Source organism: Ischnura elegans, chromosome X, assembly GCF_921293095.1.
Source record: "Ischnura elegans chromosome X, ioIscEleg1.1, whole genome shotgun sequence".
NCBI classification, from domain to species: Eukaryota; Metazoa; Arthropoda; class Insecta; order Odonata; family Coenagrionidae; genus Ischnura; species Ischnura elegans.
In genome coordinates this window covers 74,142,120-74,160,500 of record NC_060259.1, presented here as the reverse complement: position 1 = coordinate 74,160,500, position 18,381 = coordinate 74,142,120, and the positions used below count along the sequence as shown (strand labels likewise).

The following is an 18,381-nucleotide window of genomic DNA, read 5'->3' as shown; positions in this document are numbered from 1 at the left end:
CGCCAGCTCCCTCGTCTGGAGTGAGACGGGAGATTTTAAGGCACCAGCCGTTCAACTGCAAGAGAATATAAAAATATACTAGGTGCACACAGCGAGTGATTTGACTTCTTGAGTCCGTCCTGGCATTAATTACTTTTTCACTGGATATAAGCAGTTATTATGTGTGCTCAAACTTATGGATTTATTTGAGGGTGTCCAAAGTGCACACCCTGGATTGAACCCGGTACCTTTCTATCAGTGGTGAAGTGCAATTCCCGCGGGAGCTATTCAAAGTCCCTCGTCGTTTTTGTAAAGCAGTAAGAATTTTCTTCATAATGGAGTCCTTTTCGTCTTTTTGGAGCAGCGAGCGACGAATTCGGCGAGGACGTGTTGGGCATTCTGATCCCACGGCCGAAAGGTCTCGCTTGGGCCGCAGCCATCGCAGTGAAGTCCTTCACTATGTAGGCTCCATTTTCCTTTGTGCCATTAATGCTTAAAAAGCGGCAATTGATTAATGACGTAAGGCATGAAATGCCATGCAACTGGAACCCAGAAAAAGAAATACGGTTGACATGAACGCAAGTGGGCTAATGGAAGAAACTTGATCCCGGCCTCTGGGGTCATTCGTGGGAAATGGAGTCCTCAATGCCGTTTATAGAAGTCGGGCGGATGGACTAGAAGAATCTCGCATACCTATTCATAGGCCCTAAAAAACAGCATTATTTCTGTCAGCCCCCATCGTGACTGCAAAGCATTCAAGCTGTAATCGGTTAATTATTTTCTTATTAGCATAAAATTATCCTTTTGACTTCAACCGAACCACGCGTCATGTAGCGGAAGTTCGACATGTTGAAATAAAAGGTAGTTGCACTTTACCCCAAATATTTAATGCGTACGACGCAGAGCCATCATCTGGTTAAAGGCATCACAGTACATGAGCATATCACATTTTAAAATTTTAGGAGGAGGTTGGGAAAGATTTGACAAGAGAAGGAATTGAGGAAGACGTACAGTGCGGATACAATAGAGATCATTTAAGTAATACGGAAAACCCCGGGGTAGAAGGAGTACCCGGGTTTGAATAATTGTGGAAAAGTGTCCACTACCTTTTGTTTCAGCATTACCCTTCTCCTGGTGTAGTACGTATTTTGCCTCGTGAATGGCTGAAAATTAAAACGCTTGTAGTTCTTTGTAACCTTGCAAAATGTATTTTAAACGACCCTATTTTGATTTCTCGTAAATCATCAGCTTTCATTATGGTTTCATCCAGGTCATCAGGTTTTATTTACGATCTTTCAGGTTCTACCGAGATCATCAGGCTTCTTATTCGTTTTACTCAACGCGTAACACAGTCGTAGAGCTTGCATTATTTCATTAGCCTCTTCATGTTACGTCATCGGAAATCAGGTTTTACCTGGAAACATGATTCCCAGTGACGATGGATGTGATGATCTTGATGATGACGGGAACTCCGAAACTCATGTTGTTTCACAATAAATGAAATATTTCATTTAACGTGATATGCTCAATATTAGATAGATTCAATGAAGTCAGGGGCTTCATATGAGGTAGTGTGGCTGAACCCTCATTTTTAAGACATGGAGTTATTACTAAAAGAAAAAAACAAAGACCTGTATCTATCCCTTACACTTAAAGATGACGCAATGTTCCCTCTTGGCCGTTGTGTTTTGCATTTTTTTCGCGACGCGCCACTCGTTCAAAACTTACACAATCGTCTTGAAATTTCCAGGGTATATACCCCTTCGGACTGCGTTAGAGCGTATTTCAAGTTGAAAAATTTATCATCTGAGGGAGTACCGAGGCAAAATTTTCGAACTTTAGATACAGGCAAACATCGAAAAAAGTCTGGTATCAATACTCCGGAATTTTCAAGGTGATTACGTAAGTTTTGAAAACGTATTACGTAACGTCTATAGAACGGTTAATCGCGAGTGATGCGTCCTCTTTAACGAGGGCTATTTTTATTCCTTATAAGTTTTGAGAGTAGACTTGTTTTTTAACAAATAAGTTGATATGAGTAGTTTGGGGCTATAGCTGTAATTTTTCGACAACAATGATGGCTAATGCCTGAGCTGCCATAGATAGGTAATTTCAGGTGGGCTCATTTTTTGGAGTCACTATGGAGGCGTTTGTAATATAGCCAAAAATCTTAAGACCGTATTGTCGATTTTGTCTCGATTGTTCGGATAACTCTGTTATTGCAAGACTCGGAGCACTCGAATATGTAGGCTCAGTGCAATGTATTTTTTTATGGAGATGTTGCATGTTCTTAACAAAATGATAGAAAGATTTCGTGAAGTATGCACTGCTCTCTTAATTACTAAGCTGGGTTTCGACTACTCTGCAGGCATTATATAGGTCATAGATAATGACTGACCTAGATAATGACTGCAGAGTAGTCGAAGCCCGGGTCAGTAATGAAGTGAGCAGCGAGTACTCAACGAATTCTCTCCTTCATTTTGTTAAGTATGCACTTCCTTCGCGTAACGCCTGAAGCCATCGATATTAATGCAACTGACGACTCTGGTTTCGAGGTTTGTTTTTGAAAGAATTCCTATTCCATGAACGCCGCACCCCAAAGGAAATTATAAATAATATATGTAGCATGGAAAAGAAAATTTTTGGCTACTAAATATTTTAAACGGTCATTAAATTTGTAATATGAACTCGATATTCTCTTCGATTTTAACCGAATCTAATTAAACGTTGATTCAATCGGCATTTTGCCTCTCGGGAGGTTTTAATACCCAGATCCTCCACCCCATGTTACGCTATGGCAGGGACGCAACTAGGAATTAAGGCTGGGTGGGGTTTTAGGTGCAACTAACACCGGGGTGTGTTGGGTATGGAATACCCACCAGGATAATCGGTAGGTGCGAGATTAATAAGTTGCGGAATTTTAAAGATAAATGGTTCAAAATGGTAAGTTTTACGGCTTTCTGAGGGATATTTTTTTATTTTTACACTATTCTATTAGTAATATCAATCCAATTAAGTAAAATGGGTTAAACTTAAAAATATCTTGAGCTCTGGGGGGGTTTATCCCCCAAAACCCTCCTCGCTGCGCCACTGCGCTATAGCTATCAAGTTTATGTAGTTATGGATTTTAAACTGTATATTCAAGGTGATAATTTGCCCTTTCATATATTTCTGACTTTTTATAACTGTAATCAATCTCTCTTATGGTAATCAAATTATGAAAATACGATTCTTACCAGTGCATTGTTCTAGATTTTATTCTGGGTGTCACAAGGATACCTCGTAATACAAAATGAACGCTGAGATAATGGAATCGTATTAAAAAGCTTGCATATTTTTAAGGGTCTGGGGGGGCACGTGTCCCCGTGACCCCCCTAGATCCGCCTAAGGGTGGAGGATCTGGGTATTAAAACCTCCGGGGTGGCAAAATGCACATTGAATCTACGTTTAATTAGATTCGGGTGAATTATTTTTGAACGCGGTGCCGGATACCTACTGATTGTTATTTGGTATTAACAGTTTGAGATAATATACAAGTTAGACTGAAAACTATGGCTTTTTAGGTGCCAGTCTGTTTATTTTTGGACATAATGCTTTCATATTGATCGGCGTGGTCTATTTTTATTGAAATTATAATGCATGATAATGTTATTCTTATTTGTCCTTAATCATTTTTACTTTCTTAGTGTACCTTCTTCGTAGCATTTTTCGCCAATGTCTCAGTTCATATACCTGCTTGGATTTATTTGAATGCAACAGAATACGTGCTCATTAAAATCATGGCAATGCTGCGAAATAGAATCGGGCATAAATGAATCATATTATCCCGTCAATCGAAACATTTGGCGAGAGATATAAGGGCATAAATTGTACAAAAAAATAAGGTGGCTTCCAAACGAATTATTCACTTCAATCACCATTAATAATCCGCTAGAGCATCTCAAAGTGTATTTTGTAGCATCAAAAGTTATTTTTTCCGAAAGACTCTAAATGTTTTAATCTGTAGGATTCATTAGCAAGTGTTGTTTCTTTCAAACCAATCGCTTGAACGCTTGTCAAAGTTATCATTATTAGTCGTGTGACATATTCGCATTTACTGGCAATCTAACGACCTGCATCATTACGCGGGCCTCTATCCTAGCTATCCAAGACACTTACGTATGTAGTATAGTCAGGAAAAAAATTCTCACGGAAGTGTCGTTTGGCTTACAACTCATAGGTCATTGGCTCGATTCTCTGTCCAGGAGAAGTTTTTACGTGACAAACTATGTGATTTCAGGCGAACAGTTATTCATCTCAGTGCTGGGATAGGCGTTGAGTTCAGTGGGGACGTGGTAGACTGTACTTTATGGAGGTTTACTCGGATCCTACAAGTATATCGTAATTCGTGGAAAGAATAGGGTGGTTTCCTGTTATTTTTTTATTGCCTAAATCGAAAGATTATTACTCCTGGAGTACGAATTTCACACTTTTAGATTTTTAAATGACGATATCTATTTTTCGCGATTAAACGAAAAGTGAAAAATTTCAAGCGCGCGAAAACGTGACGGCTAAGTAGGAATGATGGGAAAAAGTCCGCGTGACGTATTTCTGGTTCCCCCTGCCGCCTTGTGAGGTGACCTTGGGGCGAGGCTTGAGTGCTGATACGACTCAGGATGCTAGCAGGTAGCAGAGTACTATGCTAGCTGGTAGCGCTTGGCTTAACTAAGGATTATTAATACCTTATCAAACGAAGAAAACTTTCCGACTATTGGCAGTTTTAATATGTGATTATTAAGACATGTTTCCCTGAGTTCTGTGCCTCATGCATGCATTGGTAATCTCAGACGATGTAAAACTCCTATCTACTCGTATAGAAACTAGGTCCCTGTGACGTCATGTGGAGTGGCATCGCATGTGCGCCAATCTGGCCTTTTTCAAATGAGTATAAAATTGACCATTGCCATTCGTCTTAACCGGTATTTCTAAAACTAAATAATTTGTATATTATGAATACACTAGTAGTGGGTAACGAATCGCAATCAATGCCTTTCGTTTTCTTTGATGAAGGAAACTACCCTATTCCGTATATATAGATGGGAAAAAAACTGAGGCGTAGTAAAAATCTTCCTCGTTCATCTATTTTCTCATGTGTTATGAGTAAAGAAAACGTAATTTGCCGCCCACTTTTTATGAGTTGGTGGCTTCATTAGAGTTCCGGTTCGTCGACTCATTCAGAGAGAGCGCTCTTTGTGCGAAGTACTCTCAGCGGGAGGAATGAGGAAAAGTAATGAACAGATCATTCTCTCGTGGAAGGGAGGTTTAGCGGAGAAGTGGTGATCCGCTCGGCAGGAGCGCGTGATGTCATCGATTTATCTGCTATAGGGCTTGAGGCCGTCTATTTTTCGCTGCTAATGACTGCTCGAGTGGTAGGTGACGAATCTAAAACCTGAAGATACGCGGCTCGTTATTTTTCAAGTTCTATCACAATCGTCAGTAAAAATAATTGGTAAAGGAGCTCAAATGATAACTAGGGCTCCCATAACCCGATTGTATGGAGAAAGTGGTGGTCTGAAAACCTACTTTTGGTGATATGGGATAAGGGCGGGTTCATTCAAAGCAACTTAGCAGTTCGAAATGTAGACTTTATTACCCTTCTGGAATTTATGGGCCCTGGGGACCAGAATGCAGCTTAGAAAATGTTTTGAAGGATTTTCTAAAGGGGGAATGGATTTTTGGGGGAGTTTTTCATTTGGCAGGAGTAAAGACACCAAACATTTCAGGGAATGTTGATTGTTCTTGATTGAACTTCTGGACCTCTCCCCCTGCTAAAGCTGTGGTCTCACTGGCATTGGTCTATGCATTACTGTCCCGTAGTCACTAGGCCACGGACCCCCTCTGGACGTGGGACCACAGGTTTTTAGCCCCTAATGATCCCCCTCATAATATTGAGATGCTTCTTACACCTTTTATTTTGTATGCATTGTTATGATAATGGGGAAATATTTTAGTTTTCTCGGGAAAAAACAAAATGAATACTCTTGAATAGTTCCTATGTATGATTCATCATGTCGTAGAAATGCCTCATTACATTCGGTTTTCCTATTGTAATGGTGGCTATAGCTTTGTGGATTTCTAATAGAAAATACTTCATTTTGCATGGAAACCAGTATCCTTGCTTTACTTTTGCAGTCATTGTCCATAATGCTAACCTGAATTCCTGCCTTATGACAAAGGTAGTCCTGTCATTGTGTGGCTTTTTTGTCTGTTACATTTGCTTCATAGCTGTCTATTGTTCTTAGTAAGTAATCAATTGACAAAGACTCGAGACATGCCACCACCTAGCTCAGTATTCAAGTAACTCCAGAATTTAATATTGGTTACTCATAAACTTAATAATAATAATAATAATAAGGTTAAATATTATTCTTGCTTGAATGAGTGCATGAAAGTGGTTGTAGCCATTAAATAGATTTTGATAATCTTTGAGAGGTATTCAATGACCTATTGCTTTCACCCAAGCTTCTATTATCAGAGTGGTTCTATAGAATCCATGTTATGAGGAAAAAAATGTGGTCCATTTTTTAATTAGAGAGGTGCCACAGATGAGAAAATAATTTTCTATCATTTAGTCAATTACTGAGCATAAGAAAAGTCTTACTGTATACAAAATAATCAATTTTCAGCATACATTTCAATTACAAGGGTCATGGCTCCTTTGAAGCCTTAGTGTTTCTGTATACTCTGCAGATTTTTCCCTGATTTCAAGCATTCTATTTTTATATTTAGGCCTCTGTTCAAGGATGTCCCTCAAGGCCATTGTTCACAAACACTGATTGCACTTGTTCCAAAACTGTATTCAGATATATTGTACCATGTATGAAATTCTGGGGTAATTCTTACGTTGATGTGCATGTCATGATAATATGCATATTTTGATGTATAGATAATATGATAATGTGCAGAATTTTAAGAGAATTTGCAATTTGCATCTTTATCCATATGGTTGAAATTCTTGTTTATCAGATACATTATTTTTGTTAGAATTCCAAGAGAATAGCCTTATTTCATGCATTAATTTAGTTTTGTTTGTTCTCATTCTGTTTTCCCTAATGTCATTCCTTTGTTTACTGTCCTTGAATGCATTCTCTCTTAATTAAATATCAATGTGAGATTAGGACATTTAATGTTAAGGCAGTTTTTCTGCTATAATGCCATGTTACCAAATGATAATTCCCAATCAATGATAAGAGTTTGTTATAAAACTGATTTAGTTTCATTGGAATCCTTAACCATGCTTTTAAATTCTTTTCCAGATGCCAGAAAAACTTCGGGATGGCATGACTGGTTATAAAGATCGAAACCGAAGACGATTTAGTTTGCCAACAGCAGCACGGTATATGGATACAGCCAAATCTCAAGACTCACGGAGATCGTCAATTGCATCAGTTTGTTCTACATCTTGTAAGATGGCTCTTTCCAAGCCAGTAATTAATATTTTATATCATTTGGATGTATAAATTGATGCCGTTAATTTAAATAAGTAATTAGTGCAATTGAGATGATATGCTCTTATTTGAGGTACATTTTAGTATTCAAATGGAGGAAGAACTACCACTGTTGTTGTAACTCATTGTAATGTGGGTATTATCGAAGGTTTTGACTTTTGTGCTCATGTAATGCAAAATATATATCCTCCCAACTGGTTTCTGTCACTCATTGGGGGTGCCATATCATACAATTAAGAGGTTTCTTTTATTAATTTTTCGAGAAAGGTAGATTCTGAACTCTTGCTGGATTTCATGCTCCACAAAGTATGGCCATATATCGTGCCAGAGTGGTTTACTGCATGCCCATGTGCGTAGTGTGAAATCTTTTTGCTTTATGTGTGTCTGTGTAAGTGAGGGTCAAGTTCTATTGAGTTTCAAGCAAAACTTAAGGCCAAAATATGTCTGCTGTCAAGGTCATTGGTTCATTAAGTAGACTGTGAATCACCATCATGGTTTCATGTGGATGTAATAATAAATTTTTTGGTCCGTTTCATTCCAGCTTCGTACACTGGTAGTAGCTCAGATGATGATGACGTTTCACCCAGAGAAAAAATCCAGAAGAATTCTAAAGGATTTTCTGACTTTTGTGTCAGAAATATCAATCAGCATGCATTTGGGAGAAGGGAGATAGAAATTGCTGAGCAAGGTAATAAAGTAGTTGATGCTGGGGATGGAGTACTGAGGGAAGACTTGATGAAAGCAGCTCTCTTAATGGTACATCCTCTTGGATGTTATTCGGAAATAGAATGTTGTGTGGGTGTGGTATCTCTTTATCCTTTTGAGAAGCTTGCAATATGTGTTCTTTTAGAGGCATATGTATTGTTTTCATAGCACTAAAATCATGCACCATAGCTTTTCCTGACATGACCTTAGATTCTCTTAGTTGAGAACACTTCTGATACTTGCCTACTGTCAATTGCACTGAACCGTGGTTTTGAGTTGAAGGTAGCTGCATTTGAGTGTCGCTCTTTAAGTAAGTACATTCTGACCATAAGACCTTCCAATCTTGCTTTTTAAATAAATCTTGATCATCCGTTATATTTTCTCTGAAAATGATACGACTCTATGCTCAGTGGAAGTTAATTAGACCTTTCATGTACATGTGCAGCTGGTCAAATTTAGTAAAAGACTTTGTGGTTTTCTGTTTTGATGAAATCAATATATTCGGCCTGTTGCTGAAATGCCATTTAATGTACTCCTTTAATGGCAATGTAGGGAATATTACCTATTTATAGTTTGAAAATCAGTTGCAAACATACAGTAAACAAATAGTCAATAGCATGACCTCATGGGTAGTGCTATACTTTGAATGCTGCTATTGCTAAATTCATTGGGAGAATAAGTGTTCATGTGAAAATTTTACATTTTTTACAAAAAAAACAAGATTTCATAATTTTGGCTTTAATTTGGCTTTATCATTATTTTGATAACTTTTGCCCGACACTGAAATGGTTTGCTGTTATTTGTGGTAAAAAAAAATGCAGACGGTTGAAGGGGCTTAGCCTGTTATAGGTCCCATAATTATGCCAATTCTTACTAATTCTGTCTTTAAATAGTCATGGTAAGCCATGACAGAAGACGAGCCACACGTTTTGTGCTAAGTTTGTCCAATGCTGCAAATTTCTTTTTTACACATTTTGTGCTTCTTCGTTTGCTTCTCCTCAAAATGGATAATGTCTTTGTTATACTTTAACTCAATTTAAAATGTATGCAGAAATAATTTATGTGGTAATTACAAACTCTTCAAAACCTTTGTTTTTTTATCATGTTACATTTCTGTCCATTCTTCAGAGTTTTTATGTAAATTTCTCCTCTGGCTATATTACTAATGTGAAGAAAGACTGAGCAAAACAAACATTTTTTTGCTTAGAGTACTCAAAAATATTTTTTAATTGCAGAAATGCCGGGGATTATGGCTCTTAGGTGCCGAGCTGGTGATGACAAGCCTTTAAAAGGAGCCAAGATTGTAGGATGCACTCACATAAATGCACAAACTGCTGTAAGTTGCTTAGATTATGAAAATGTAAATATCTGATTAAACTGTAATATTCAGTCAGAGCTATTTTTTGTGTCATATTGCCCTTGTTTGAATTCTATCATATTTGCTCATAAGAGATAAGTATTTCTAGATCTCTCAGGGTACATGAACCCCTCAGAATGTCACAATAGGAAATTAATCTGGCATTATGCAAATAACATGGGATCTGCTAAAGTGGTGTTGTTATAAATTTTCCTGTGCAGAGCACTAAACATTTTTGTGATATTGCATTAAGAGATGTATTTTTTGCATTTCTATAGTGTCCTGCTGTAACTCAAAGCTTTTTTGTTGGAACTTGCTGAAGTAGTATGTGCCAACTTTGCTTACAATATGCATTTTTTAAATTATGAAAAAAAAACAGTGATTTTATTAGTAAATCATGACATTATTGGTGTGTATATGAACGAATGGCATTTGTTTTTTTCTCAAAATTCTGTATTTTATTTATTATTTCATGAATATATTGTTGTTATTCCCCTAGGAAACTATGAAATATGCTCATTTACATAATGAATAATACTCTACATAGGTAGGATTGACTAGAGGGGGTTAAAAGAGTTAAGTTTTCTGTGGGCCTCCAAAATATTTCCCATTCCGAGAGGGTTGGAGCAAAGAAACTCATTGAGAATATTGTTCCCGGACCTCAAATGCCTCTATGCTGCTATAAGTACATACAAGGATTCAAGTCCAACCACATTTGTTTTTATACACATGGAAAGCAGTGCCTGGAGAAATTTAAGATGACTTTATAACGTCTTAAAGGCCCTCTTTTTGCACTGCATTAGGAAAACAATAATAAGCATATGTATTTGTTTTTGATAGTTAATGCAAATTAATTAAATTTTTAAAGCCTGATTAATTTTTACTTCTCGGAAATAACTGGTAACCATAAGCCATAGTAAGTGGGTATGCATCAGGTTATTGTGCAGGTGTACATAAAGTCCAAAAATTCCTGGAAGAAAAAAATTATTTGCCTTGACTGGGATTTTAACCCCTTTATGTGCATCTGCAAGTGACTCCATTAAGTTATTCCGCTGGCCTTATCTATGGTTATTTCCTTGAATGATGCCTATGGTGAACACACTTGGGTTAGAAGTTTTTGGTTTAGTGTCTGGACCGTGGTGTTATGAGTGAAATAAACACGCCACCAAGTAGCAACACATGCCTGGTAGCTTAAATCATGTTTTCCTCCAAAGACAGCAAAACTCTGCCGTGGAGGAAGATACCTAGCTAGTTTAAATGGTAGAACATGTGGCATGGGTTCAGGAGATCCAGATTGGTATCCTCGTCAAGGCAAATGATTTTTCTGTTGTGGAACATTTGAACCTTATTGAAATTTATTGTTGGTTAGAGAAAATACTGGAAATAGTGAATGTAAAAATGTGAATGTAGGTGATCAACATTCATTAATATTGGCCTGTAAATAATGTGATTAATTGCATATTTTATTTTATTTTCCAGGTGCTTATCGAAACATTGGCTGAATTGGGTGCTCATGTCAGATGGGCAGCGTGCAACATATACTCCACTCAGGTAATCATCTTAGCTTTTGTTACATCACCTCATCCTTAAATATTAATTTTTTATCCCTGCTAACTTTTTTTGCCACTTGTCATTATTTACAGTTTTTCTATCTTTAGACAGTCAATGAGCACCCCCATAACCTAATGACAAATCCTCCCTTAAATCCATAATTCAACCTCCTCATACCCAAAATTTGTTTGTATACCTCCAAGATACTTTTTGGTGTGGGTGTAATTTTTTTATCCATTTTTACTGAAAGCTGCAGTAATTTAGCATATCAATTTCATTTTTGCAACACCCCCCTTAAGTGTCTCCACACAAGATTTCAATGTCACGTAGTAACCATCAACCCTATTTTCCCTCATGAGTCGGCACCCATTCTTTTTTAAAAGTTTTTCCGGCATGATTACCATTGAGTAGGGGAATGGGTTGGTATGGTGGCTAGAGTGTTGGCTTCCCACCCCGTGGGTTCGGGTTCGAATCCCGGCGGTGGCAGAGAATTTTCAGAGACTGCCCGATCCCCGCTTGAATGCTATGTGGAGGACATTTCGAGCGCAACACTCCGTCTCCATCGGATGGGACGTTAAGCTGTGGTCCCCTTGGCGCCTTTCGTTAAGAGCAGGCCAAGACCATTTAAGGTGTTGTTCAAAGCCTCCAGCAACAGGGCAAACTTGCGGCCAATCTTGGCGCAAAGTTTCTGTAGTTTAAAAATGGCTCGTTTTCAACCTAAACATCATTAGCCATTTTGATTCCTACTGGCAGCAGCTATCCGGGATTAAAATTTCGTGGCAATTTTTCTCCATCATGTGTAAGCCATGCTTTATGCTGCATTTGTCGATTTAAAAATGTTGGCACTGCTTATTAGGCCGGCCCTTATTTTTCAGAATTGAGAAAAATTATGTTTTCCTAGTCTCAAAATGATCCAAATGAGGTTCATATTCACGTGTTAAAATTTGGTTACTTTAAAATAACGGCAACCCGTGCCCCAAGGGCCCTAAGTACTGAGGACCCTCAATTGAGATTTTTGGGGCCGAAAAAGTGCTATATCAATGTAAAACGTAAAAGTAAAGCCCTTTAGGGCCGATTTTTTGTTTGTTTTGACCTATCTCTAAGCGTTTACGAGATATTGTCCGTCGTAATGCAATCCACCCCCAAGGGCGCTACCCCGCACCGCGGCGCCGCTGAGGTACGGCCCGCACCACTTACTAGAGACTTCCCCTCCACCCCCTCCCCTCCCTCGGCAAAGACTTTGCTCCTGATGGCAAGATGTAGTCTTTGAAGAAATGCGCTTACGTTAAAAAGAATTTAATTGCCATGAAAATGCTTCCAATCAAAGTGATCAATTTACTCGTATTTTCACTTGTCCATGAATTTCAGTACATATTAACCAAAACAAAATACATTTTCGTATTTCTAATCTTTCTTATTTGGCATTTAAAGTGTATTTGCGCACGTTAGGGGCTATGCTACGATGAAAATTCACATTTATTGTTAGTAATTAATTTTGAAAGCTCTCTTTCTTCTACGTGACTGACTTAAAATCTTGAATTAGTTTCACCCCTCTATCTGCACAATCATCTACCGCTTGAAGGCCCCGAATAATTTGCAAATCGTTCTTGTAATCAGGATGTTCATACCATTCTTGCGTGGGCACATCAAAGAATGCAGTTCATATTTCCAATGCATTAAATAGCTTTCTCGAATTAGTAGTGACAACATTTGATATAGATACCGCTTTCAGGTCTTTAAGTTTATAGAATGCCATCTTTGGTGAATCATATTTCCCCTCACGTGTCCTCATATGGCGTATCACATTTTCCTTTTCACACCCAGAAAAGGATCCGTCAAAGAATGGCAGGCCTATGAACTCCTCATTCAGGTACCACAAGTGGTTTGAAAACCTCTTTTGCACCCCTTTCGCTATGTCCAGGTTAACACTTTCGTAATTTTAGGATCTGAAAGTCACTGTTGGGAGCAGATGCAGCACAAGGAGCGGGGAATCACAACTTTTTCTTTTTTCTTGAGCATATTGAAATATATTCCACCAATAAATGCATTTTGTGCTCCTATTTGACTGCATAAGAATTTTACTTCTTCATCCCACGCACATTTATCTGAGAGATTAACTGCGAGCGTCAAAAATTCAATGGCACCGCCCCTTGCAATATCAAACAAATCATCAAGTTTTGTTACGAAATATTCTCTTCTCTAAATCTCCACGGTAGTTCCCACTCACTCTTTATGTCGTCGCACCTTCATCCATTCATTGTGTAATGTTTCTAACATTTCAGTCACCTTATTTTCTGTAATTACATGAATTCTCATTTTGTTCCATGGATGAAACGCATTTCTTACTGTTTTTCTCGCACTAAGTCTGATACATTTCAAACCCATTAGACAATAGAGAAACACACAGCACTTCTCTCACTGTAAGTAACTTTGAGCCAAGTATTTCTTCACTTTCTTTTCCATCCACTTCAATGTGTGAATTTAGTCTTGATTTCATACTTTTTCTTGTTGGCCTATTCTTAAAATGAACGCCACGTGTGTTCATGATAAACTAGTTTTTTCACCACATTTCTCCGTATATCCTTAAAAAACTTAGCACATTCTATCCTTTGCGCACTATACATAAGAACTAACTATCTTTCCACATTGATCTACAAATGTGAACTGACTGCCTCGTTTCTACTTCATAGAATATTTCTATCAACTGTTATGGCCCTGGAAGCCCTGCTCATTTCCTTCATTCCTTTATAATTCACAAACACAATTGTATCAAATACTTATAAAATTTTGTACATAAAGAGCAGTTTTGAACAAAGCATGCGGTAATTATGCGCGGTCGTATGATGGCAACAAACTAAGGTTTAAGGGGTCGGTGCACAGTACAGTACACACAGGTCGGTGCACAGGGGTTAGATGGAAGATGGGACTTTCTAGTCCCAATCTCGCCCAATAAAGACGTATTATTATTATTATTATTATTATTATTATTACATAGGATGGCGTTGAAGGGTTAAGATTGACATTGTATGCTTTAAAAACATTAATCATGGCACAAGAGGAACTTTTCAAATCTGCACCACTAGCATGCAAATATTGCCAGCAGGAGCAAAGTCTTTGCCGAGGGAGGGGAGGGGGTGGAGGGGAAGTCTCTAGTAAGTGGTGCGGGCCATACCTCAGCGGCGCCGCGGTGCGGGGTAGCGCCCTTGGGGGTGGATTGCATTACGACGGACAATATCTCGTAAACGCTTAGAGATAGGTCAAAACAAACAAAAAATCGGCCCTAAAGGGCTTTACTTTTACGTTTTACATTGATATAGCACTTTTTCGGCCCCAAAAATCTCAATTGAGGGTCCTCAGTACTTAGGGCCCTTGGGGCACGGGTTGCCGTTATTTTAAAGTAACCAAATTTTAACACGTGAATATGAACCTCATTTGGATCATTTTGAGACAAGGAAAACATAACTTTTCTCAATTCTGAAAAATAAGGGCCGGCCTACTGCTTATGCTTGAGACAGATTCAAAGTTAGACATCATGCACCAATATGAAACATGCCAAGGAAGTGCTGTACCTTTTTAAGAACTGTATTTTGATACTGTAACTCTCCAGTAAACCCCTATCCTTTTTTTGTTAGGGTTTACATGTCATCCCTCCCTCTGTTAGTTCTAGAGTTCCCATTATAATGATATAAATATTCCTTTTGGCAGTTCTTGAGGTTAAGGTCAGAATAAAGAAGTTTAAAAAAATGTTGGCCAACATTTCACTTCATTATTAAATATTCATCATCATAGATATTGTTTTAAAACAATATTTGTTGTGCTAATACTGAGCCTATGCACTCATGAAGCTTAATAAATAAAGCAAAATGGTGGCCGGGCAAGTTTTTCTTTATTGTGGACAAAGCCTCAAGAACTTCTCAAAAGAACATGAATTTAGGAAGTGGTTAATAAAGGTAGCATATTTAAATGCAGTTGAATTGCATGCAATGAATCCTCTACAAATGATGCGGGAACTATGAAATGTATTTTTAAATTATTCCAGTTGAGTTTGAGTTGCTCTGGGAATTGGGTTGATGTGGTGGCTAGGGTTTTGCCTTCCCACCCTGTGTACCTGGGTTCAAATCCCAGCAGTGGCAGAGATTTTTCGGAGACTGCCCGAAATCTGCTGGAGTGCTTTGTGGACGGCATTTCAAGTACAACACTCAGTCTGTCAGATGCGATGTTAAGCAGTGATTTCCTTGGTGCCTTATGCTAAGAGCAGGCTTATCCTGATGCCGGGTTTTTCTCCACCATACCTTCCCTAACCATTCTCATGTTGCAAATGACCTCAGCTGTCAGTCGTCTCCTTGAAGTACCATATTTATGTGTAATATTTCTAATCCTGCTGCGTGAACGGCAGTGAAATATACAAGAATTGCCATGAGAAAAAATTCCCCTGGACGGGGAATCGAACCACGGACACCTAGTACCATGAGCCCCGGTATAATTGCCATGAGAATTAAAGAACCTGGATGGCATAGTGGTCTGTGCAGTGGCTCGGAAAGCCAAAGGTCCGTGGTTTGATTCCACGTCCCGGGGAATTTTTTCTTAAACCAAATTTATATTACTATACAAATTTATAGGTCATTTCATATCAGTCATTTGTGTAGTAGTGCTTCCAAATTTCCGTGATTATAGTTAATTATATGAGTAGTAATAGCCTTTGGTTAATGGCTCCTTTTACTTGTAGCTGGTTAACTACTACAGGTGTCAGGTATGTATTCAGTTAAGGCCAAATTATTTGCTATGACATCTATGGAGTAAAGGTGGTGAATTTGAAATGTTCAAGAACAAAGAAATCTTATAATTGCATATGTTTTCTTTTCAGAATGAAGTTGCTGCAGCTCTTGCTGAAGCAGGTTAGTTTAGCATTAAGCAATTAGAGTATTTGTTTCAGTTGCAGTAAATGGTGTGAGTGGTAACATGCTGTTTTGTTCACTCAGGGTTCCCAATCTTCTCGTGGCGGGGAGAAACAGAAGAAGACTTCTGGTGGTGCATAGACAAATGTGTAAATGCGGAAAATTGGCAACCTAACATGATCCTGGATGATGGTGGAGATGCCACTCACCTAATGCTCAAAAAGTACCCTGCAATGTTTAAAATGATAAAAGGTATGGTGAATGACCTCTTTCCAATGGTTTATTTTCATGGTTATGGCTATTTTTTTTTGTCTCCAAATGGAGAAAGACATGGATGACTCAAGTTTTCAATACTCAACTCGCTTTTGTGAGTGAATGGTGGAAAAGTTAATAATTTTTTTATAGAAGGCTTTGAACCAACTTTTACTGATTATTCTGATATGTAAACTTTGGGAATTGTATTTTGTTTGGTTACTGAGTGATGATGTTTGTTTTTAATGTTAAATGTATGTAAAGGATTACGTGACCAAAGTCATTCTCACATTTTAGGGCAAAGCAGTTCAGAAATTTCTTTAAGAAAAATAACTTGAACTAATAATGTATGTGTTGGTTGTTTTCAATGAATGTCCATTGAATCAGCCCTCCTACTAGGAAAAGCATCCCAGCCAACGTTTGTTCCTTTGTGCTGGAAAATCCAACTCTTCTTAAAGCTGTCATTTGTTTATTTGCCTCGTCAATCCTCCTCAGCCACTTCTGAAGTTTGTTGTAAAGGGGCTAAAATTACATTGTCCTGGTTTTAATTGCAAAATAAGGACTTTGGAGTTTGTAGGTTGAATAATAGAGAATCTTATGGAAGGAAAATAATGTTAGGGTTTATTAGTTCATAATGGCATTCTATTGTGTGAGAGGAAAATAATATCTTGTCTGACTAATTCCCTTTGAAAATATCCTTCAGATAATGGCTCGGTAGTGTAACAACTTGCACACCTGGCCGTAAATCATAGATCTTGGTTCCAATCCAAGTCGAATGACTTTTCTCTCCGTGAATTCTTCCTTCAGTGCTGACGGGGAATTAATGCTTCAGGCATAAAGATAAAGAGTCCATTTGAAAGATTGTAAAGAATTTTTTTGACCTGGGTGTGACAATGTTCACGAACTTGGGGTTTGGTTAAGTTCTCTGTTCCTTTTCTTTTCTCATTTGTTCCTCTCAGCCCCCCTTCAAATTTTTTTCTGGCAATGTCATTGTTTGCTCCTCCATTCCTCAGAGTTGGCGGAAGGGACAGGTTTATCTTCTCCTCCATTCACTATCATTCTGCGTATATACAGGTTTCAATCTTTCAAATGGGCTCCACTTATTATTATTTAAAACATTTATTTCCATATCACCAAAAACAGTACATATTGGCCTTTTAACACGTTGGGTACCGGGTATTTAAATTTCTAGAAACGCCGATTTGGAAATATGTGCCTATTAGTGTGTAATGCCTTTGGTTTAAACATGGTTAAAAAGCTAATATTTAGAATATAACTTTATCCAATCAAACGTTACGATGCATCAATTCATTATGAATAACGAACTAAAACTGAAAACGTACTAACGAATACGTATTGTACGCTTTAAAATTGTTTAGGTTGATGCGCCTAAATGACGAGAATCTTCGTCATCCGTCCAGAACGTTCGGGAAAAAATGACGAGAATTCTCGACATCCGTACGCAGCGTGTTAAATTATGGTTTTCAACATGGTAACAGTTACATGTGCACGAACAACCATACCCAGGAGATAGAAAACCTACCCAGGCAGGACTCAAACCCACGGCCTCTTGTTTGGCAAGCGAGGATTTTACCCCACAGCTACACAGGCCGACAAACAAGTGATTCGATTTTTTAATTAGAATGGCTTTGATGATATTTCAATGTATGAAGTTTCATCAGGACTCTTGCCTGCATCACGTGGTCTCTTAACCCTTTCAAGATGGTGGAGTTCTCTCCGTAGCATGACTGCTGGACTGATTCCCAAGAGACTCTTCGGTCCCCTCTGTACGGAGCAGTTTTGCTGGACATTCATTAACAAGGGTCTTGCAGATAATCACACAATCTCAGCACCAGCCTTTTTCAACACTTCTGAGTAGGGACTCGGCATTATCTCAGACTCCAAGGGTAGTTGGGCTTCCTCCTTTCTGGGTTTATAACCCGACCAGGGCCATTGGTTTGTGGTCAACTTATGATTTTTTTTCTATGAATCAGCTGTATGGATAATTGTTGCTGCTATGTAAATTGCTGACTTTGAATTGAATTCCTCGTTTTATTCTGAGAATTGTCAAATTTTTAACAAAGCTCTACTTTCAGTATTAACAGATTTAATGCGTCGACAATTTCCTTGTTGATTTTTGTACTGGAATGGAGAT

The 18,381-nt window shown here is 38.2% G+C and overlaps 1 protein-coding gene across 4 annotated transcripts in view; it reads left to right on the top strand.

The window, feature by feature from the left end:
• The window catches only part of LOC124171893 (adenosylhomocysteinase-like 1), a 153,136-nt gene that overhangs the window by 120,293 nt on the left and 14,462 nt on the right, over positions 1 to 18,381 (top strand). For 2 of the 4 annotated variants that reach the window (XM_046551286.1, XM_046551285.1), the window contains exons 3-8: positions 7,275 to 7,422; positions 8,008 to 8,154; positions 9,407 to 9,507; positions 11,008 to 11,079; positions 15,944 to 15,974; positions 16,059 to 16,226. In XM_046551286.1, the coding sequence (XP_046407242.1) occupies positions 7,275 to 7,422; positions 8,008 to 8,154; positions 9,407 to 9,507; positions 11,008 to 11,079; positions 15,944 to 15,974; positions 16,059 to 16,226 (667 nt within the window). The remainder of the gene's footprint in view (positions 1 to 7,274; positions 7,423 to 8,007; positions 8,155 to 9,406; positions 9,508 to 11,007; positions 11,080 to 15,943; positions 15,975 to 16,058; positions 16,227 to 18,381) is intronic. The other 2 variants (XM_046551287.1, XM_046551284.1) reach the window with 1 other exon arrangement.